The sequence below is a fragment of the Meleagris gallopavo genome, chromosome 4, assembly GCF_905368555.1.
Source record: "Meleagris gallopavo chromosome 4, MGAL_WU_HG_1.1, whole genome shotgun sequence".
In the NCBI taxonomy this organism is placed as follows: domain Eukaryota; kingdom Metazoa; phylum Chordata; class Aves; order Galliformes; family Phasianidae; genus Meleagris; species Meleagris gallopavo.
The window spans coordinates 1,627,718-1,651,966 of NC_139407.1; the positions used below are offsets into that span (position 1 = coordinate 1,627,718).

The 24,249-nt window shown below is 37.5% G+C and overlaps 1 protein-coding gene across 2 annotated transcripts in view; it reads left to right on the plus strand.

Moving 5' to 3' along the window:
• The window catches only part of PDGFC (platelet derived growth factor C), a 117,144-nt gene that overhangs the window by 54,814 nt on the left and 38,081 nt on the right, over positions 1-24,249 (plus strand). For both annotated transcript variants that reach the window (XM_085221995.1, XM_085221996.1), the window contains exon 3: positions 11,517-11,712. In XM_085221995.1, the coding sequence (XP_085078121.1) occupies positions 11,517-11,712 (196 nt within the window). The remainder of the gene's footprint in view (positions 1-11,516; positions 11,713-24,249) is intronic.

Genomic DNA, 24,249 nt, shown 5'->3' on the forward strand with positions numbered 1-24,249 from the left:
GGAAAAATAATTTTTATTTTACTTGTTTTAACAAATATAATCCTGGAATTTAATTTCCTCATTACCTTGAGACACATGCAATGTGATGTTAACTTTGCATTCTATAATTCTATAATTGAACTATTTAAACTACTGTTAACAAACACAGTTCTGTGCCTGTGAAATTAATAGTACCATGTTCAGCCTCAAGGAATTCAAGTTAGGATATGGATTTGATCCATATCCATATGGACTGGATGCCATATACCAGGCATCCAAAGCACCTTCTGAAAAGCATGTGAAGGGACTGTGGAATGGTTTTCTTCACATTTCTTGACCTAACTATCCTTGTTGACCGGCCTAGAATAAATCATCAGCAAACAGCTGTTATTTATTAGTAGACAGACAGGCTTCCAAAACTTGTTTTGGGCAAGATAGCACTACTAACTTACATTTTATTCTACCATTCAATTCTAAACTGAAGCTATATTCACTGAAATAAAAGAGTGTGATGAGACACTGGACTAATGAAAAAAAAAAAAAAGAAGAATCTGCATTTTCATTGCAACAGGCTGATTGGGGTTGAATTTAAGAATTTCACCATTAATTTATCAAAATCTTTTGCTCCTGTGACAAGGAGCAAAAGATTCTATGTGACCTGATCACACGTTCCTGCTGCCTTTCTGATAAGAGCGCTCATACTCTTAAAACTTAGAGAAATGTTTTTTGACTTTTAAGAATTTCATTTTCATTCTGAATCCATTCCTTGACTGCTGGGCTGTGTAACAAGGCAGAGAGGATGTGTTGCCTGGAGTGCTTGTGTGCCCCTTCCTGGAGCACTACGTGTTCCTTTACACCTCTCATGACAGTTCCAAAGTTGTACCAGCAAGACCAAGGCTCTGATTTCATTTTATACTCTTTGCTTGCTCTCTAGAATGGCAGGGGAATTAGGCAAAATGCATTTTAACTATCGATTTTCTCCAGCCCTTGCCACATGCCCATGTGTTTTCCAAAGAAGCTGATGAATGCTGAAAAGTGTTACTGACACTTTAGCATGAGTTCAGGCTTAAAAAAAGGTGAAGTGACACTTTAGAGTGTGGATCGATTGGTTGCTTGGACATGATTCCAAGCAATACTGAAGATGAAAGGGAAGAGCAGCAACTCTGCAAATTGCACCAGATTTAAAACTGGACATTAGATTGTGATGTGATGCTGTGAATGATCAAAGTTTGCTGAAAGAAAACAGCTTTGTACAGCAGTGCCAAGACCTTTATGAGGAGTCCCATAGGTAGTTCCCTTGTGTAGTTCTAAAAAAGGCTGTCAAATTAAGTAGGGACTGGAGTGGTTTGAGACTTCTAGATTTCGCTTTTCATTTTACAGTTGTGCAACTTTTTCAGAGTATCCTAAGTAAGCATTCTGGAAGAATTCTGGTATTAAAGATAGGCAGAAGGAGATGTTAGGTGACCCAGGAATAACAGCTTAAGCTTCGTGTCTGGAATAATAAATAATAAATCATATGGGAATAAGTAAGGCTGATATGGAATAAGTGGAACTATGGATGTGCTAGGGACTAAAGATCAGTATACCAATCGATTTCTGTGTAGTGGTGCACATAATGTTCTCAGTGAAGGAAGTTGTGACTGTGGTGGTCCTCAGGGCCTTGCTGTCAGTCCTCCTTAAGAGCACCTGTTCGACTAGATTAACAAAAGGGTCTTTTGGCAGTGATTTTGCTCAAAATAGGCTGTTGTATTGCCCATGCCATGGGACACAGTTCTTTCATGGCTGCTCTATGACACTTTTGTGATCGCACTTCCTAGAAATCTTGTCCTGTTTTAACAGAAGTCTTAACAGTGTGTTATTGCTCTACGTGGCCGTTTTATGCTGTACAAAACATTTTATTTTACACCTTGCAGTGGCTTTTGTAGCTGTGCTTATGCTTGCTTTCTGAATTTCTTCTAGACTTGCATATCCTTTTCTGGACAAGCATTCTTCTGATATGTTGCATGATTTAATTTCCCATTAAAACATACTAGAAACAAGTGTTCTAAATTTGGTTGTTGTGCTGAGTTCTGTCTGCTTAAAATTCTTCAAATTCAGTAACAGCTGTTTTATACACATACCCGTAGATTAGTATTGATACTGCATAACCACTTTCTGCTAAACCATTTTGTGGAAAGTGAATTGTACTCAAATGAAGGTGTTACATTCTTCCAGAAGTTTTGTTTTAGCAGGTTAGTACCAGCTAAAATGCTTTTACTTTAACACTTACTAAAGATGTAAATGTTTGTGTCCTTGAATTTGGGACTATAGTGTAGTCCAGTTCTGAAAAGATCTAAATAGATCAAAAATTTTGTTATAGTACTTTCTTTGTTTCTCTTGTCTTTTTGACATAAGTATATGCCAGAGCTATGTTTTTTGTATATACAGTGCAAGCCTGAGGCAGCTTTAATCTGGCTTGTAGACTTTCCAGTAGCAATGTTATTTCTATATCAAAAGTTTGGCACAAACTTTTTAAGTTTGCATAAGACCCTCTGCATTTTTGACAGTGAACTGAATGCCACGTTGGATTCACTGTTACAGTTAGTCTTGTTCTGCAGTTAAAACTAGCTGTAGATGTGGTATAGTCTCACCTTCAATTGCAGTGAGCAGATCCCTTAAATCTTTGGGTTTGTTTTCTTTCCTTTACATGCACTGATCAATGTAATTTTTTTACTAAAAAATCTTAACCATCCTTGAGAGTTGTGTTTTCATATAGCTAAGCAGTAATAATTTTCTAAATTGGTGTGAAGAGCAGCTTATTTACAAAATTTGAAATATAGTGGTGACCTTTATAAATATTTGAATCACTATTACTATAATAAAGAATTAAAAGGGGAATCCACACAATACCAAAACAATGGCAAAAGCAAAGCAAAACATTTCAGGACTGATATTTATAAAGATTAGGGTAGTATCTTTCTTTTTTACCTCCGATAGCATGATGAAGACAGGATTATATTTTTTCATTCTGAATAAAACTGAAAATGAGATGTAGCTACTTAACACATACCATATCCATAGAGTCTATTTATTCAGGCTGAATTCCACATGGACCATGGATAATCTTTTTCCCAAATGTTTACTAGCGTCTGCTTTTAACAAGTGCCATGCAGTATAAACTGAAGGAACCATAAAGAAAAGGGGCATAATAAAATTAAGCCTCGCTTTTCAACAGTCTAAATTGAGATCAAGAAATGAAATTTTTGAATGGGTCAGATTAAGGAATTTTTTGTAAAGAACATGAATCACATGGATTTTAAAGGTACTAGAAAATGAGATACGCAAGGAAGTTTTAAGAGCTGGCTTTGAAACTAATGCTTTTAACTGACATAAAAAGAGATCCCGATTATTTTCACAGTTTTGTTGAAGTTATCTTATTGAACTTGTAGCCACTCTATGCACAGTTTCGAAATCTGGGGGAATACTGCTGCTTTTGTGTTTTTTCCTACCTTGCTCAGGCTGTACAGTTATTCAGGACAGACTAATAATTTTTGTTCACCTTTGTGGTTTCTAGCACTAACAAATCTAATTTTAGATGTGATTTTTTTTTTTTAAGTCCTCTCAATAAAATTTAAAACAAATTCTAAGAGCTGTGTTTAAGCACTTATGTGCAATATTTTTTGCACATTCTGTGGTGCTATCATAGAGGTATTGTTTTAGTAATAACTTCTGGTGGTGTTTGCTTGCATTTAATTAAGAATTTAGTTACCTTTTTCATAGCTTTGCTAAGTCAATTTCCTGTAAAAATAGCAACAACAAACCTATGTCACATTGCTGAGTAGCAGAACAGTTGAAAAGATTACTTATTTTGAAAATATTGACAATCTTCTCCACTCAAATTCTCAAGCACTTCAAGATGTAATTTTTTTCCCCTTTAAAGTAAGTAAACAACTGTAATCTCTAAGTAGGTGTAAGTATGTCCAGTTGGACAACTGTTTTCTGGTTTACTGTTTGTTCTTATTTCCTGGTCTCTTTCATTATTTAACCCTTACAGGATTTGTCTTCTACTGATATTTTTCATGTATATTAAGTTGTGTTTTTCTAAAGAGACTCGCAATTCTCCCAGTCCAAGACCATTAGACTTTTAAGAGTTTGGTAAATATCTTGTCTGAGCTTCAGTAAGATTGAGGGTTACTCATTTCACCTTGCTTATTAACTGATACTTAAGTGCAGAATATGTCAAACGACTCTTTTTGTTTGGGGAGGGGATAATAAGCTACAGAAAATTCAAAAGTATTACTTAGCATATTGATTATCAGGAATATAGAAGAAAACAAAAATATTAACAAACATTCCATTGTAAGAAGTTGTGGAAGTGGAAGAGGGGTTTTATTGTACAAAGATGAGAAAAGGGTGGTGACCTCATGCTACTGGGGGATGGTCAGGCATTTAGGCTTTTATCTTTTATCTGCCCTTGACTCTGTTGATTGTGAAGATGTTTACTATCTGCCAGTCCTTGCAAGAACAGAGGAAATGATGATATTTTTTTTCCCTCTTTTTCTATTTCTTTTCTTTTTTCATCTCTTCTCCATCTCTCCCTCCATCTCCTATCAAAAAGTTTGAGTAGTTGCACATTAAGTTGTTGTGTTTTGGGTTTGTTTTTTTTTGTCATCACAATAATGTGAATAAAAAATTTTTAAATAAAGCATTTGAAGTGAAGAAAAATGGAGAGCTAAACAACTGTTCTTTTTCAGTCCATAAAATAGTTATTTTTTTCTCGTGTGGCTGATGAAATGTGATTCTTCTACTCTATCTAATAGCATAGAGATAAAATATATATACATAGTTGTTATCCAATCCACATAGACTAAGGAAATATTCTTTGAAAGAAGCAGCACCATAAAAAAGTTGCTGAAGGTTTGTACTTTCATGATTGCCTAGTGTGCTTTTTTCTTACCTACAAAGAACAGATGAGGAATCAGAGTAGTTTCTCAGTGTTTCATTCCACCCCCATTTGCCAAGGGAATTATTTTATATCCAGTCTGAAGTCTCTTCAGTGTGTACACTCTTACAATTATCAACACCTCTTAACATCTTAAACAGCTGTAATGTCCATTTTTGTAGAATAGTACACCCACAAATAAAATTCTTCTCGCAAGAATCAAGTGCAATGTATTGCTTATAAAACTTATAAAACTTTTTGCTGGAAATATTTTCGCTTCCTCTTTGTTTGGATCTCCAACACAAGTCCTAATTCTGGTTTAATTCAGTAACTATCTGAAGAGTCTTGAGTTGAAGGCAGAATTTTCTTTCCTTAGTGTGGCTGTATCTATCCAAGAAGGTTCAGGTCATTCAAGGTGGTAGTTCTGTAGTTTAATGAAAGAGGGTTGAGGTAGGGTGCAGTCCAAAGCTGGAATGTATGTATACTAGAGGTTTGTTAGTATTTTGTATATTCGTATTTATTTTAGGACATTTATCATCCCTAAAAAAGGCAGATGCTATTATTATAAGTTCATTATAAGATAAATATTTCAACATCATTAGGTATTTAATAGAAATGGAATTCCTTTCACATTCAAGCCAACGAAAGCTTAAATATTTATTCCAGTGCAGCCAAGACTTTACCTGTGAACAGTGGAATAAAGTACTTACTGAAACACTCCCGAGTAATTAGATCTTGGAGCATGTGATAATACAGAAAGTTTCCTTATCTAACATTAAAAAAAAAAAAAAAAAAAAAAGAATTCTTTATCTTGGCTAAAATACACTGTATATCTAGTTTTAAAAGGTATTGAGGAATTCAGGACTAAGTTTGCCTTCCACAAGCATTTGGTCTGAAAACAGATCTCAAGAGGTTACTTTTATTTTAAGATTTGCCATGCATTAAAAAAAGCAACAACAACAACAAAAAAAAACCACAACAAAAACCCAAACTGTTTAATTGCTATGCTATTTTCAAAGCAAAAGGCTGGCAGAATACTTGAAGGTTATAAACTCGTAAAGTAAAATATAAAAAATATGAACTCTTTTTTTTTTTTTTTTTTCCTAGATGCAATTTGGAATCAAAGGAAGTTTGGTATATGACTTGTTTGATTAGTCACGAATGTCTTCTGCAAGACATTAAGTCATGCAGTTGTTTGGAAACTTTATTAAATCTGTTACTACAGTTCTGTGCTCTGTTCTCCAGTAACGTCTTCCCCTCCCCACACTCCGTTTCTTTTGTCCTTCCCTCATGGCCAGCTGCCAAAACTCTGGGTTTCTGAAGATCTACCTTGATCTTCTCTGCTCATCTTGTCTCTGTGAACTCCTTCACATAATGTTTTTTACATAGCTACAGGAGAAAGACCTTTAACCAGCAGTTAAATCATATTCAGTGCTTAAGGCAATGAAATGGGAGAAATGGTAGGATTTTAAAATGTAATAATAATAATAGTGATAGTGAAACAAATACAGTCCTGTACACATTCCTGTACTTGTTTAAATCAGCAATTTTCTTGTTAGAAAGTGAATTTATCATGTGACAGTTGACAGCTTATTTGTGAATATTGCTTGTAAGCTTTGTAAACTTCTCTTTCTGGTTATTTTGTAGTAATATCTGAAGAATCGCACTGAGATTTCAAATAGGTAGCTATATCAAAGCATGGAAGCAACTCAGAATTGAACCTCCACCAAAGGCATGATGCGTTTTAGAAATTTAACCCAGAAAACCACAAGCCATACTACTTAAAGCTATCTTAGAAGATACAGCAGGCCTGTGTGAAGTTTCCTTTGCTCACTACTTGAAAAGGTGAAAATGAAAAGAAGCCCTTGTGCTTCAAAAGCATGTCTTGTGGTACTTGAGGCATGATGGTTTGGAAGAACAGACTGCTCCCTGGATAGGGTGAAGTTGGCTTGACTGCCAGGCTCTAAGACTTGGTATCTAGACAGTGAGTGGAGGGTGGCAAAGATGGCCTTGTTTATGGGCAGAAGAAAGGGCCAGAAGGGGCAGTCTGACAGCAGACTTAAGAGCAGCTACAAGCACGACCTGGTGGCCAAAGCAACCCAGTCCTCTAAAAAATAAAATAAAAAGAATAAAAAGAACTGATCAAGATTTCAGCTAGAAAGGTTCAGATTAGACGTGAGGAAAAACATCTTATATTGGAATTTAATATGTCACTGGAGCAAGATATCCAAAGACACTATGGAGTATATATCTGTGCAAGTCTGGGAGTTGACAAGAAAATGCCAGCCCTCGAATGTGTGACCTGCTGTTGTGTGGGCAGGAATTATGATCCAACAAGAGCTTGGACTGGAGGTCCCACGATTTTGAATGTTTTTGTGCCAATACCCACTGTACATGTGAACAATGTCAAGCTGAGCTACTTGCCTACTGTTTTTTTTGCCAGTAACAGACCAGTTTTTCCTTTGTACCTGGAAAAAGAGTTAAATTTTGCTGCTACATTCAGATAATAGCTATGAAGTGCCTGGAGGCAAGTGAACCAGAGACAGAGGATAGAAAAAGGTATTCTCATATTCCTTTAGTTATTACTTCTGAAAGTAGGCTTGCTGCTTTTCGAAAGTTTGGAAAAAATACCATATTATGTTACATTTCAAAGGGTTTCTTCTACAAAGCTTGTTTCTGTACATAGTGCGGAGAGTTGTAGAAATTGCATGGGATTGTTGCAGGAAATCCTTTCAAATAATGATAATAAAAGAATGCATCCCTTTGAAGTTCTGTGGTAATGAACAAATAGTCATCTTTTGTTGCTGAGTTTTAAGGCAGAAGACTTGCACGTATTGCATTACTGTATATCAGAAGGAGCTCTAATCTTAATCTGTAAATATTTAGAGTTGGATTTTCTGTATTTGAACTTGTCGTGTTTTTTTTAAGCGTTGATAGCCTTATATGGCTGTTACTGAAAGCCTAGAAGTTGTTTTTCGTAATTAAGGACTCCAGAATGAAATAAACAAGATTATCTATGAACGATCCACGATTGGTAGGACTCTGATCTTGTCCTGTTTACAGAAAAAAATACTTTGAGAAATCAGTGGAGGCTTAACAAAAAGCATTTTAAAAACTGACATTACCAGTGCTGTACCTCCAAAGAAAATCTGCCCTCAGAGTGGCACCCAAGGCTGTTTCTCCTTGATGCTCCAGAACTGCGTCTGATTTGTCTGAGTTTTACCCTTGACCCTTGCCAAAATGTAGTGATTACAACGTACTAGGAAGAGGTATTTGCTATATTTAAGAAGTGTCAGCACTGATCTTTGTGAAATGTATTGTGCCCATGGGGGAAGAGGCCTACTTTGAAGTAGACAGGAATGAGCTTGTCTTGTCGGTGGGTTTAATTTCAGTTTACAGTGGCATCTGCTGATCTCTTGGTGATACCGTGGTATTTCATCTGCGTTACCATTGCAGTGGAGGGGTTAGGCACTGCTGTGCATTCAGAATGTCTGGAATCTTGTAATTTTCAGGTGCGGGCTTTCTACATTGATATATAAATCTGGCGATAGCATCTTGCACCACATCAAAGACGAATGTGGCAACTCATTCTTCAGCTTCGGGCCCTGTGATGCTCATGCAGTCCTTCCCTAGTAAGTGTAACCATGTCCCTGGGTCAGCTTAGGGGTTTTCCCCATCTGCTGTGCCCCATTTCCAGAACCTTCACCTGCAGATGATCTCTGCTCACTTTTTGAAGAAGCTTCTCACAGGAGCCCCTGTCTGTCCCCCTTCCCTCGTGTGGTAGTGCTGCACTTGGGCTAAGGTGGTACCTCGCCTCTTCTGGGCTGATGCTTCTGAGTTGATCTGAGCTATCTGAAAAATCGTGATCAATTTTTCTATCTTTTTTTTTTTTTTTTTTTGGAGGGGGCTATGAGGTGTTAATAGCAAAGCAAACAGGTCGCAGCTGTAAGGACTGATATATGTATAGCTTTGGAGCTACACAGCTGACCAATGTAAATCTGGATGAACTTGTTACTCCTTTTTAAGTCTAACCCTAAAATAAAACGAGAAATTGTAAAGTCATTCCAGAGAAGAACAAGAAAGTGTAGTCTCAACTTAGTTACATTCAGGTGGCTGTGCTCCTCGCACAAGTTACCCCAAAGAAATTCTCTGAACGTGCATGAACTCAATAGGTGAAGGCTAGGTTTTTTTGCAGTGTGGTGGTACAATTAGTTTATGTAGAATGGATGAAAAAGAATATTGCAGCTTATCTGAAGACAAATAACAAGCTTCGTTCTCCAGGGACAGCAATTACTTTCCTTTGTGGTCATACAAAATAATTCTTTTGCAGAAGAAATTCCACTGTGTGAGAGCAAATATTTGAAATGGAGCGAGTGATATGTGTGAGAATTTGATATGTTTTTGGAACAGTGCTGTGTAAAATACATTTTTCCTTTCCAAACGGAGGAGCTGGGGATGCTGCAAGTCCCATTCATTAATTTACAGTATGCCTTTTTGTTCCTTTGCCTCTCTTTAGTGACTTCTCATTTGCTAAGTCTGGACTACTTACAGAACTTAATTGCATTGATGTGGTTATCATTGTCCCAGTGATACAAAAGAAGTATGTTGTGAAATAGAACATGATTTGTTATGCTATATGTGCATTTTCAAGACAAAAAAGAATCAATATAATGTCATCAATGAAATAATGTTCCTTTGCATACTTTAGAAATAACACTCCGGTGTACTAATCTCTGGGAAAGTCACTTTTATTACTGTTGGCTGCTGCGTTTAATGTGGAGCTCCCTGCTGGCATTCTACACATTATTAAAAAAAATGCTTGTGTCTTAGCTAACAAAGAAAACAAAAACAAAAACAAAAACAAAACAGGGAAATGTCTAAATTAAGAATCTGACTCTTGAGTGTCCTTTGTGCTTTTTTTCTTATTACTGCATGCTGTTCTCCCTTGTGTGTCTGCAAGGCTGTCAGTCTTCTGTAACTGTGTGTGAATACTGGCAAAACCACGCTCCTTCAGGTTTATGTAAACAGCAATTCATCTAAAGGAAAAAATTCCATTTTCATACCACAAGTAGAAGGCATGGGTCCGTCAGAATAGAAGGCAAAAGTCTGTCAGACTTTAAATTACAGTTAAGTATAGATTAATTCCTTTAAAATTGCAATGCTGTTTGTATAGGTTTCTTTTCTTGCAGTACATTCATTTAGCTGTCAGCCTTTACATGTTGCTGTAATAAGGTATGATTGCAGTGCATGTTTTCATTGTAGACTGAAGCACAGACTTTTTTCATAGTTTCAAATGTATTTTCATCACCATGCTGTTTATATAACAAACAAAAATGAAGTAATTAACTGACAAAACTAATTGCCAAAAAGAAAATAATGTGAATTACTCCCCAGTACAAAACTATACATGTATTTAGTTACTAAGGTTATTAATTAGGTAACTGAGGATTGCTATGGTTTACTGACTGCTACGTCAAACTTGACTATATACAGATTTTTAGAAAAGGTCAAAGACAGTAGAAGTCTTGTGCTGTAGTGTGAAGATTTTTTTTTTTCCTTTGATGTGCTTGTGGAACTAAATTTTGTCATTGAGAGATCTCAACATTTTTTGTCATGATGTTGAAAAGTATTCGGATTAGATCAGTGCCTCCTGTTTGCAGCTAAGTCTTCTGTACAGACTGATTCCAGCTGCTGAAAATGAATTCCTGGGAATGCTAGGCACTTGGCAATGAGGTTGTGTGAGTTATTGTGAAGAGAGTTGTGTCCCTGACAGTCACGGTGACCATCACCAGAGGAGTCCTTTCTTTTTGGTAACTTCTCACAGTTGTGAATTCATCACCCAAAGAAACTGCTTCAGTGCTTCTGTGTGCTTTAAAGTCAAACGTAGTCAGCGTATGTCTTTTGACTTCATTTACTGCCACATAAAACGTTTATTTTTATGCGTATTTTGTAATCTAACAAAGCTGAAGAATTTTAAGGGATGCCCTCTATTGGGAATTGTCAGTAAATGTCTAATTTCACATACTTGGTAACTTCCAAATAGCATATCCCAGCTGTGCTCCTGTGTCAGGCTAACGTTGGCCAGTACAGCCCTCGGCATGGATGCAGCCATCAAAATCCTTATCGCTGGACCCAGTAAATGTAAAAGTCTCCTGTAATGAGAGACAAATTTAAACCAGCCCTTCTGTGTGGTAGGCATGAGGTGTGAGCAGGCCTGTCCTTCCACCTTCGGCTGATTTCTCTGCGCTTTCCAGTAACAAAGAACTGGAGCCATCAGCAGCCTGCATGATTAAGTCCCTTTGGCTGCTGGACTTCTGTGAGGGCTCCAGTCTTGAGTTTATGTGTTGGAGTTGAAGGAACTACACAGTCACATTTCTCTTACCTCCACTTGAACTTGGGTTCTGTTTTCTGACCAACAGTTGGAGCTTGGGTTTGATTAATTTTTTGTCAGCAGAGCAGACTTTATATCTTAATCTGTTTTTACTAAATAGACTTTCCAGACAAAATGAAGAAAAAAGCAATCAGAACAAAGGGACTTTTTCTGTGCATGCTACGCTCTTTAGGAAAAGGGAAAGAAGTACAATATTGATGCGTCTGTTTTCTCTCTTTACTGCAGGAGTGCAGGATCCTCAGCATGAGAAGATAATAACTGTGACTTCTAATGGAAGTATTCACAGCCCCAAGTTTCCACACACATACCCACGCAATACTGTACTAGTGTGGAGACTAGTAGCAGTAGATGAAAATGTATGGATACAGCTTACTTTTGATGAAAGATTTGGGCTTGAGGACCCGGAAGATGACATTTGCAAGTAAGTTACTTTTGCTTTAACTTACAAAATGTCATAAAGAAGATGTGGGGGATGGAACAAGAGTGTTGCTCAGGTTTTGCAAAAGTATTACACCTGCTTGTCAATATATTTATAAAAATGCATCTCTAATGTATTAGCTACTGATTTTCTTTTGCAGTGCTAGGAAAGCAGTTCATGCTTGAAATATCATTTGAATGTCATATCCTGCTTTGATGTGTTCCTGGGGAGGTATTTCACAGCAGTTTTTCCTTTCCAAATAGGTTTTTTTTTTTTTTTTTTTTGCTTTATTTCTTCTCCCCCCCATTTTAGATTTTTTTTTTACTACTTTTACTACTCTGTATGTTTCAGTTTTTCTAATTAATTAGTCTTCATTTTTTGTATATCTCATATCAGTTTTTTCTTATTTTTTTTTTCAATTTTGGATTTCCTAGGGGTTACTTTTGAGCTTATTCTTATTTTGGAAGTTATGCTTCATCACGGATGGACAGATACCTTCTTCATAATTCTGAAGAGAGTAATTGTCAAGGCCGTGTAAATATATCAAAAGACCAAGTACAATAAGCATATGTTTGCTCAGATGAATGCACTCCCTTTCTAAATGAAAACTTAGCTTGATTTTTCTTTTCTTTGCATGTGGCAGAATGAAGTGAAAGAAAATCCAGGTAGGGTGACTCATTCGTCCACTTGCAAAGAAAAAAGTAAGATAAGTTAAAATATTTTTAATCTTAAAACTTGAATAGTATTTTAATGGGAGTACATTTATTTAAAGTAAACAAGGTGATGAATGCAGAAGTACTAGTCAAAAATTAAAAAGCAGTCATAAGTCACTCATAATCTTCACCCCCTCGTAATCTTATCGTGCTCATATTTGTGCATGTATACCAGGAAGCTGGATGCATGCAAATCCTGACGTGCACTTTTGAGGACACATGAGTCTTCTTAACTTTGAAGATTCAATCCTCTGAAAAAGAAATTTTGTTGTTTTTAACAAAGAAAATGCAGAGATAATGTTCCTACATAATTTAAATTCAGTAACGATGTCAGTACAGAAAAGGAATATGTATCTTTTTTCTGTGAAGTCAGTACAAATAATTGACAAGTTAAGGAAATAAAAGTGCAGAGTTTAACTGCATAAAGTTACACAGCCCAGTTAAGTTACTGAGTTATCAGAGTAATATCTCTTTATTAGTAATGTCTTGTTTCTTAGCTCTCATTGTTCTTACTAAAATTATTTCATCTTCTTTCTACCTTCTGTAGAAAAGCTGAGGGTTTTTGTTGCCTGCATTCTTTTTATGACTCTGCTCTGTTTCTGCCATCATGAAGGTCACAAATCAGTACTGTCATTGCAAGAGTAATCAACAGTTTCTCAAGACCAAGTTTATATGACAAAGAACAGAATAAAATATAGAATCATGAAACTTAGAGTTGGAAGGGACCTCTGAAGACCACCTAGTCCAACGCCTCTGCAATGAACAGGGACACCACAGCTTCTCCAGGCTGCCCAGGGCCTGATCCAGCCTGGCCTTGCCCTGTCTCCAGAGACAGGACATCAGCCATAGCACTAAGGAACCCATTCCAATGTCTCATCAGCCTCACTGTAATGGCTTTTTTTCCTTATATCCAACCTAAATCTCCTCTTTTTGAGCTTGAAACCATTTCCCCTTTATCTCTCACCGCAGACCCCGCTGAAGTTCTGTCCCCTTCTTTCCTGAAGCTGCCCTTTGGATACGGACAGGCTGCTGTCAGGTCACCTCGCAAACTTGTCTTCCAGGCTGAGCAGCCCCAGCTCTCTCAGCCTGTCCTCATAGGAGAGGTGTTCTATTCCACGGATCGTGTTTTTGTCTGTGTCTAGAAGCCAACGTCTGGCTGGCTTGGCCATGTTTGGATTTCTCCAAAGTCATTTCTGTCACTTCAGCTATTCTTGTCTAGAAGGATCTTAACATCTTACAGGTACACTGAAGATACCAGTTTAGCCTCCCTTTTAAATAGTTTCCTGAATCTGAATCTCATTATCCTGCACAGCTATTCTCCACTCCATTTTTACTTGTAATTCAACTCAGAAAATGTGCTAACAAATTATTTGCATTACAGCAAATTCTGTGTTTATGCCATCAGAACCCAGTCTCACCTGGAAGCATAATAACTTCCGTAGTCCTAATTGCTGTGCAGATATTCACCAGTGTAAAGAATAGTTGTTGACTCTTTTTCTTTTCAAAACTTTTAACTATGAGGGTGTTTTTTGTTTGTTTTTGTTGTTGTTGTTGTTGTTTTTAGAATAAACATCTGATTTTATTGCCCAGGTGACTCTTGCCCAGGCTTTACAGTTGCAATAGCTTTACATTTCTGTAGTTCATCTCTGCACTGTTTAACATATTAAATATGTTTAAGCTAATAATTCATTAACAGTAATTCTGCTTCCCCTGCACTGGGTCCTCTCTCTGAGTAAAATTGTGAGAATCCCCCTGTGCCTTGTCAAAAGTGTACACAAAGTCCATTTTACATATGAAACTCAATCCATGCATTTATTTCAGAATAACTGCTGCTCCACTCTTGCTTGTTGTCTGAAATTGTTGCTTTCTGTCTTTGAGAACATGCAATGGCAGAAGTTTTACCATAAACTCCTCCAGTCATGAAGACACAGACTTAGCTTGAAGTTCCTTGAAGAACATGTGTGTTACAGTTGCCATTAAGAAGCAGTCTGATGTTTTGAGTTGGTCATACACTGCGGCATGAAATAACAAAAATCTTTCTTATACTAATGACATGTGCCAAACTCACTCTTTTGCTGTGCACAGAATGCCTATAGTTGTTCATTTCTTGGTGGTGGTGGCAGCTGTTTGTTCTAATTATCAGATGATTTCAAATCTGTTTGAATTTTATTATATATAACAAAACACAGAAATATGTTACAAATGCAAAGTGCAGTTACTGTAGATCAGATTATAAGGATTAAAATCCACAAGCAGAATGTGGGACTGAATGGATGTTGAATACTCGATGGCACTTGACACTCATCTTCACTTTAGGAAGACTACGTGCATTTACAAGTCTCTTCAGTCCTCTAGTGATTTAGGTATGAACTATAGTCTGTTCTGTAGGCTTCCCTTTGTTTTTTTTGTGAAGCTTTTAGCAGCTGCACATGTGAATCTGTTGTTGCAGTTATGTAAGAGAAGCATTTGTCTGTACAGCTTTGAATGAATCTCTAAAACTTGTCTAGTTAATGTGCAATATGTAGAACTTTTGCCTGTAGAAAATGAGTAAAGCTGAAGAGGGCTGTCAGGGGTAACATGGGGTAAAATCTATGAGCAGCACTGTGACTGTTTTTGACTGTCCTCACATGAAATTAAATATTTAAATCTTAATTCCAGGAACGGTCTTCCTCTGGGGGTACTTAGGATGATGCTTTAAGGTACAAAGCCACAGGCACTAAGCTCATTGCCTCCCTTTTCCCTAATGTTTCTGTATGCTACTCTCCTTCACTTCAAATCTTTTGATCAAACTGTGTCCAAGCTCTTCCCTTGCATCCAGGGAACATCAAAGTTCTTAGGTTCCAGGAAACCATATCCAAACTGCTTAAACAGTCCTATGCTCCTAATGAATGTACCATTAGCAAAGTGTTGATTAAAAATCTTGAAGATTCGGCTCAGTCTCACAAGGCTGAAACAAGTGTATTAAGAAGAAACATAAAGACACTGTCTGTAGTCATTGGCTATGAAGAAGGAAAATATTTGCTTAGCTGTCTCTTTGGTATAAATTATGTCAAATCCAAACTATCCAGTGGTGAGTTATGGAAAGCACAATATAAAAGCTAAACATGTTACATGATTTTCTAAAGGGGGCTTTCCATGTAATGTAGGACCCAACGGAGCACATGGAACTTCCTTTCTTTTAATTACAACATCTAGCATGTAGAAGTAAATACAGATGCACAGCTGCAGCTGCATGGTGTTTAAGTAAAAAAGATGATAGATATTTCACTTCTGTTTGTCCCGTGTCATGATAACACCTAACTGCATCAACAGAGCATGTGCAGGAAAGAACAATTCTAGGATCTTTCTATACTGCAACCTACAAGGGAAAAAAAACATTCATATTGTTGTTTTCCTTTTGCCTTGAGTGTGTTGTAGAGACAGTATTAATGTATGTACTGAGAACATACTATCAAATATTCAGAAAGAAACGTAACTTCTTGACGTTTGGTCAGCTGCCTGGCAGTTTTCAACACTTTTCATGGACTTTTTTGTTGCAAAAGTGACACTGTCTGTGCAAAGCTACAGATAGAGAAGTTACCACAAAGTTCAGCTTGTCAGTGTTCATGGTGACTCATGTCACTAAGTAGATAGGCTGCTGGTTTCTTTGAGGTTTTTTTCTTTTTGTTCTTCTCATTTTGAACTTCCAGGGTTTGCCTTCTTTTGAAAACTCAAATGGCAGGGAGGAGTCCCCCAAAATCTCTAAGACTTCAAATTATGGAGAAAAATAAAAACACAAAACCAAACCAGACTGAGAACAGAGATGAACATAGATGGCCTCAGTTCTTCTTAGATAATTCCACATCTGTGATACTTAGATGTTTCCATCACTGGCTATATATATATATATATATATATATATATGTGTGTGTGTGTGTGTGTGTGTGTGTGTATACATATATATATATATATATATATATATATATATAAGCATAAATAAAGTCATATTGAAGTTAAAATCCATTATTGCTGTCTTCTACATTTAGATCCATTTGGATAGAAATCATTCTGTTAACAACTGGAATAACAAAAAGCTTACGAGTCCTTCATTTTACCTTTTTTTTTTTTCCCCGACATATAAACTCCTTGTTAATCACTTTTATTCAAAGTCTGAAAGGAGGGTCATATAATTTAAATAGCCAGAATGGATTCTAGTATTCAAGAGCCTTAGTTTAAGTAATAAGAAGGAATTATTATGAAACAGGTGATTTAAGCTGACGTTCTTGGTAGCATCATTGATGTCCTACTGCTGGCAGGGAGATGGCATTTTAGGAGCAATGTGTGCCACAAGGCTTGAGTGAAGGTGGAGTATTTTTCCAATTGCTTTTATTTATTTTTTTCTCGGTTTCTGTTTGCTCAGTCCATTTGTTGCAGGACAGCTGAGTAGTGGTAACATTTCAAGAGAGGTTTAAATGCTGAATGGATTCAAAGGGAAGATGAGAGTGGAGTGTGGGGATCAAAGTTTTTGAGAAGTTAAATTAATTTGGCACCAGAGTCTTTTGATTATCTAAACCTTTATTTCACATACAAAGAAAATAATCAGTAGTGCAAAGGTTGTTTATTTCATATAAGTTTCATGCTAACAATATCATTTCAGTTTAATGAATGCACAGGAATCCAGTACACTCATGCATCCTATTTGCCTATTGGAAAGCTGGGGAAGGATTTTTTATAAGGACAGGTAGCAACAGGATGAGGGGAAATGGCTTTAAACTGGAAGAGGGTAGATTTAGACCAGATATTGGGAAGAAATTCTTTCCTGTGAGGGTGATGAGACACTGGAACAGGCTGCCCAGTGAGGTCATGGATGCTCCCTCCCTGGATGCATTCAAGGCCAGGCTGGATGGGGCTGTGAGCAACCTGGCTAGTGGGAGGTGTCCCTGCCTACAGCAGGGATGGAACTAGGTGATCTTAAAGTGCCCTTCCAGCACAACCATTCTATGATTCTATGTTTTGAAGAGCAACGGAGTATTTTTCTCCATCAGAAGCAGTAACCATATCTGTTTCTGCCAGTCTGATTTAGGCTCGCTTCTGAAATTAAATACAAGGAAGATTTATTCCTGTTCTGAATTGGACAAAAATGTGGTTCCTTTTATGTATTTATTTACTTTAGAAAGATGTTTCTTTTGAACATTCCATGATTCCAGAAAATTCATCTCTTTAATTCCCAAATGATGATTTGTACAGTAACTCATCCTTGAGCTGGTCCTATCCTGCTCTTTAACTGCTGTCAGTAGTTGGTGCTGGCAGAGGCATGTCTTGTGCCCAGAAGAGAGGGCAGCCAGTGGAAGCTCCAGACTTAGGAAGGCTGAGTTAAACCTCTTCTAAGCTCCTGCTGCGATGAAACTCTGCGATACAGTTGCCAATGTATGCTCAGTGTAGATGGGTTCATGAAAAGGAGAGGATCATGATTAACCTCATGGCAGAAGACAAAAACATTACCCGATTTTGTAATCTGAATTTGGCTTAAAATATAAGCATTCATTTAGCTTCTCTACTGAATGTTAAAAGTTGTTTAATACCATTTATATGATAATGAGTTTGTAAATGTGACAAAGCAGATATTGCAGTAAAAGGAGATAAAACTCGAGTAGTACAGTTGTTGCCAAGACTACTCTGTAACACGTTTCTTAAGCTTCTAAAAAGACTAAACACCGTTCTGTATGAATGGTTTATAGCTGCAAAATTGTACAGTGTAAGCAAATCAAATTTCAACACAAGAAAGAAAAATAGGACAAGATGCTTCCATGGTCTGAATGGAGGACTGCACAGCATGATGAGGAGCACATGCTGCACAAACTTAGGGACTACTGTGGCATTCCTGCCTACCGACTTTTTTCCTCCTTTAAAGTAAATCCAGCATTCATTTTTAATATCTGCTGTTACCAGAGGATGTTATAATAGATCCTATTTTGTGAGTAATTTAAAATCAATTTTCACAGCTCTGATGAGTGTTAGGAGAGTGATTGCTGCTGGGTGGGTAGTTGACATAATCCCTTATTCTTTCTTCACACTAGAGTCTATCACTCATTGATTTAGAAAACATTTTAGGCTCCTTCTTGGTCCTCTCAATCTCAAGCAAGCTGTTTGAATAAAGTAAACGGTGTCCACAGTATCAAAATATTTTTGTAAACAATCCTAATCCTAGTTTATTGCTTCTAAAATTGTTTCATGTTACCATAGCTGGCTCTGTTTCCACGGCATAAAATAATTTCCTGCTAGGCACTGCTAGGTCTTACTTGTCCCTGGGATGCTCTGAGAACAACTACTGCTAATGGAGTTCTCTGCTCCCAGTGCTAATTAAAATGTAGGAGTAAATGAGTACTGGGGGGGAGGCACCAATGCACACTGTGAGCTACGGCCACCTGAGCTGAGGCATTTAGGCTCACCGTGCAGCCGCCTGCACTTCTCAGCACGTGTCTCTCAAGTACCTGATGTCTAGAGAAAGCAAGCACTCCCTCCCTGATGTTTTTACTGAAGGTATGAGTGCAGTTAAGCCAGAAGAATTGCTGTCAGGTTTACAAGCAGCTTTCCCCTGCTTAGAGCCAGATGATGAAGGGTCTTGAGGGTGAGATGCGTGAGGGGCAGCTGAGTCCCTTGGTTTGTTCAGAGCAGAGGAGGCTGACAGGAGGCTTCGTGGCTGCCTACAGGCAGTGGCCGTATTCCCAGGCTGCCAGAATTCAAGAAGCATCTAGGCAGTGCTTTCTATCATATGGTCTGATTTTTGGATTATCAGGATATTTGGGAAGATGCACGTGGAAGAGGTACTGCAAAAAGCAGGCTTACTTATCCTGAAAAAGGACAGGTGGTCATGTGTGAGTATCCCAGGGTGTAAAATAAATAGATATTTTTCTCTTTCTGACAATAAAACAAGTGAGCAGCAATTATTAGGAAGTTCTGTTTCGTACTGGGCTCTGATTAAAAATAGGTCTGCATAATTTTATGTCTGTTAATTTATAACTAGATAAACTGAAGTGAGAGGAAACTCTTTGCATGCTTTAGGTGTAAACTGATCTCCTGCTAGGGTTGGGAACACATTTTTCTGCCTCGTGCAGTGTTTTGCAACTCCTCAGTTACATTACAGGGATTTTTCACTTTCTGTTCAGGTAGCAGTTATTAGCCTGTCCCGAAGCAGGATATTGGATTTGGTGATAAATGGACTGTGCTGGATTGGTAAATCCTGTGTGCTACTGTAGCAGGCAAGAAACCATATGTAGTTATATCACTAAACAAAAGAAAGAAGTGTTTTCATTTAAATAAGCCTAAGTAGAGCCCCACTCTCCAGTGAGGAGGCAAGAAGCAGGAGAAATGAAGAGGAGAGACTTGACCAGGTGCATGATGCTGCTGTGTATCAGGGGAGGGATGCTGCCTGCACTGCCCTGCGAGGGTCTTCATGTGCTTAAAATACCCCTTAGGAATGTTGTTGCTGCATTCTAAAATTTACTTGTGGGTATTGCTAAGAAGTTGCTTAACCAGTAGTTTTCACATCGTTGACTTGATCCATAGCCACTTTTCAGGATATAAGGGATATAAGGAAAAACTACCATTTGGGGTACCAGACTAAATATTTAAAACGCTGCTCAAAAAACAGAGATAAAAACATAGTTTTGGATTCAGAGAAGCTGAAGGAGGTGCACTGACTATGGTGAACAGTGTGAGTACGGGTGGCATCAGAAATACTTCAGAAAGCTAACAGTCAATCTTACAAAAGGAGTTTTTTTCCCTTCATACCTCGAGTTTTTATCTGCATGATTATAGTATATCTTTCTGTATGCTAGGATTGTTATTCAAGTGATTGAGAGAAAAGGCCCATTAGAAATTGCACTTGTGTAACTTAGGTTCGTGGCACAGACTGTCTAGATCTGTATTCCTGAAAGTACTTATTTACACGTTTTATCTGTATGACAAGTTTAAAGTACGCTTAAATGTTTATCGTGTTGTTGCTGTCTGAATATAGAATTATTTTGGCTTAGAACCTGAAGAAGATTTGCAGTGCATCTAGTTTGTGATTTCCCATTTTGTGGAAAAAGTTAATGCCCCTTTTTCCCCATGAGACAGAAGTTATCTTCAAGGTCTGCAGTATTCACATGCCTGAGCTGGAGATAGTTGAGTGTTCACCAGTGCACATAAATGCCAGTCGCCATGATTTATTTTCACATTGTGTTTGTGTGCCAATGCACTGCTCATGAGGGAAAGGATGTGCATTCGGCAGTACTTTGTTTATGAATTAGCACTAAAGCAAGGGATGATTTTTTTTTTTTTTCTTTAATATAGTGCTTTGTTTCCAAGAGACAAAAGCTAAGCTACTGCTTGAAATGTAGGTGCCTCAGCTGGTCCCTCAGGTTTTCAGCAGGTAAATAGAAAATGGAAACGTGTTTTCTGCTAGACAGGAGAACAGTTACACAACAGTTATTTTCTCCCAATCAGACAACCATATTGCATCTTTTCCTTTCTGTGAGAAGTGTTTGGCTGTTTGAAGAGTAGCATTTTGGGGTTTAAACTGTCTCATTTTTTCCTTTCACTTGCAGTGATGTATAGTCGTTATCAAACCTGTTTACAGTGAGTGAAGGGGAAGGAAACTACTAATGAGTAAACTTCTTTTTTTTTTTTTTTAATGTATCCTAAATAACAAGATAGAAATACAGAAGGAATTATGCAGTTCTGTTAGAAGCCTCAAGGTGTTATTAATCACTATGAGGAAAGATGAAATAGAGAGAGCCATGGCAACCATATAACATTTGTGAATGAATATGTGTTTCCATAAGGCAGCTCCTAATGTACAGCACTGCATATTCTAAAATAGATGTATCCAACGTAGGTTGGCACAGAAACTGCAATCCATATTTGGGGAATGGAAGTTAGAAATGTTCTCTGTTTATACTTGGAGTATCTTTATTTCATGAAAAATGTAGACATGGAAAGATGCTTGTTGTTTTATATAATACTCATTTGCTGTATTGGCTAAAAGTGAAGTTTATTGCTGGACGTGATGTTTGTGTATAATTAAACATCATTTTCTGAGTACGAAAACTGACCTCATCACTTTATTTATATCAGTTATTTCTGGGTACGCTATTTTTTAACAGTGACTGCTAAAACACAGTATGTGTAGGATCAGCAGATACAGTTACAGCTATGGAAATCCATTTTACATCAAATTGTTGCTGTTTCAGTGCTGTCTCTTTTTACATTAAAACATCAAGCATATCAGAAATTGTAAGCTGCTAAGTGGAACATGACTCATTTCTTAACTGTTGGCTCATCTGCTATCCTCTTTGATGGCTCTGATAAGTTTTCCCAAAGTGGCTCGAGGAAACTTCCAGTGCTGTGCACCTCAGCAACTGGAGTCAATTGACTCCAGGTGCCTTTGATTTTTTTTGCAGGCTTCCTTTTGTAAAGGCATTATCAAGAGAGAACATAAAATATCCTAAATTTTATATTTGGTAGTCTTTGAAAAACAGGTTTCTTCTAATACCTCGTCTTTACTGTCTTTTAAAGTAGCCCTCAGTCAAAAGCTTCTGTTCATGTCAAATGAATTTAGTTTTATTGAAGATTTATAGAATCATAGAATGCACCATAGAATGGCTTGGCTGGAAGGTCCTTGAGGTGAGCAAGGACACTTCCCACTAGACCAGGTTGGCCAGGCCCCATCCAATCTGGCCTTGAACATCTCCAGGCATCTCCATCTCCACGGCTTCTCTGGACAACCTGTTCAGTTCCTCACCGCAGTCAGAGTAAAGAATTTCTTCCTAACATCTAACCGAAATCTTCCCTCTTTCAGTTTAAAAACATTCCCTCTGTTGAGTACTTGTTGGTGCTGCCCACAGGGTCAAGATTTCAGCCAAGGTCCCCTTTCTCTTCCTTTCTTCCAGGAAACTTTGCTTTCTGTCTCATTTGAGGGTTTTTTTCCTTACCTCTGGTGGCAGGTTGAGTTACTAACAGCAAGGCTGTACGGATGCGCAGTGTTCAAGGTCTGTGATTTCAGGAACGTTTTATCTACTTATTAGTGGTGGCCTTAACTGATGGGCCAGTCTTTCCTAGTCTAGGTTCAGGTGAATTTGTATATAAATACAAAATACTACATAATAAATGAATGCATTTGAAGGGTGAAGGAATTAAATAGATATTCTGAAGCTTGCAAACTTGTGTAACAGTTGTACAGCTTGGCAACACCAGAGGAGAAAAGTTACCAAAACTAAGATTTCATCTTACACAAGTTGAAAAATAGTGTGCATGTAAGTGCAATTTCATTATTACCTACTATTTAATTTCTTTTAGTATTTTGATTTTAATTTCACACAATATCCTCTTCCTCTGCGCTTTAGTCTTTGAGGAGCATTTCCTCTTGTCTTCATGGAGGGACGGTACAGGTGACAGAAAAGAAGTTCTCCTGTGGAATCAGTGGCACAGTATGTTCTCCTCTTCCTACAATTGTATTGCTGCAGCAGTAGGTTTGTAGTTTGCCTGAAATCCACTTTTATTTCTCTGACTCAGAGTGCCACTATCCTTCTATGCTCTTTTCCTCCTTGGGATCCTTCCATTTTCTCTCCGTTCTTCATCGTGAACTTTGCATTCTCCGTCTCTCATCCTGTGATTTTTGCTGGAGGCTACACAGTGCCTTGAGCTATAGGCAATAACAAGGATACTTAAACAGGTTGGTTCTGCCATCAGGTGCCATGGATTTGAGTGCCTCTGTTGTGCTCCAGTGTTCCCTTTTTCACTCAGATAAATGTGAATTTTCCAATCGAAGTTTTGCTGGAGATTTCTGTTGATAGAGGAAGGCTTCCAAAATTTGTTACAAGTGAGGCACACAAACTTTGAAAGAAAACGTCTTCAAGCTAAATGCTTGGCCTCTCTTTCCTCTCTAAATATAGTGTTTATTTCACAAAGAACAACATGATTACTTGCAGCTGTGATTTAAGTGATCTAAGAGGTGAAGAGTACGTGAGTTATTGCCAGTGCCTTGACACTTCTGAGTGTAGAACAATACCGTTTAACTTGAATGATGGGAACTAAAGTTTTATTCCATAGGAACTTTAAATATTTCAGAAGTAAAAATGAAAACGATTTTAAATATTGACGGAAGATGGAGAGAAAACTGTCCTTTTGAAATTTTGTTTAGAAAATATTTTCAGGATGACAGTTCTTGGTAATTTCTATTGTTTCCAAAATGAAGCTGCCCAAGTATAAACCATCAACATTCTATTCAGTAACATTTTGTCTAGTGAACTGCCAGAGGACCTTTGGTGCTTTAGGTCCAAGTCTGAGGTAGGTATTTTTGTATGCTGCCTCAGCATAGGGAAAACCTTGAGATTCCTAATGCTTTTCAACAAAATGGAATAGAAATACTGCAGCATCCCACAGGGAAAAAATGTCAGGGGTTGCTGTCAACTTCATGTCACTTAATGGAAAAAGAAAAGGAAGTCAATGCACATCAAAGGAGGGAAGGAAGAATGCGCTTCACTTTTCTCATGGTGAGTGTGCTAGCTTTCTGTCTAGCATACATCTATATAAGATGGAAAGATCCAGTGTCACCAACATGACAAAATATTTTACCATGCGGATTTCTGTTCCTTACATCCATTGATACATTTGTGGGATTCTGAAGGCAGAGGGAAGCCACACGAAGGTCAGGAAACTGTAAGCCAAGGTAAACACCCTGTCAGAAAATATTTAGTAAATGGTGTAAACCACAGAAAAATTGAGAACGGAGAGGAAAACACATTTCCTTAGAGAATACGTTTCCTGGTTTGAAAAGTATTGAAATTCAGAGTCCCTTACATTACCT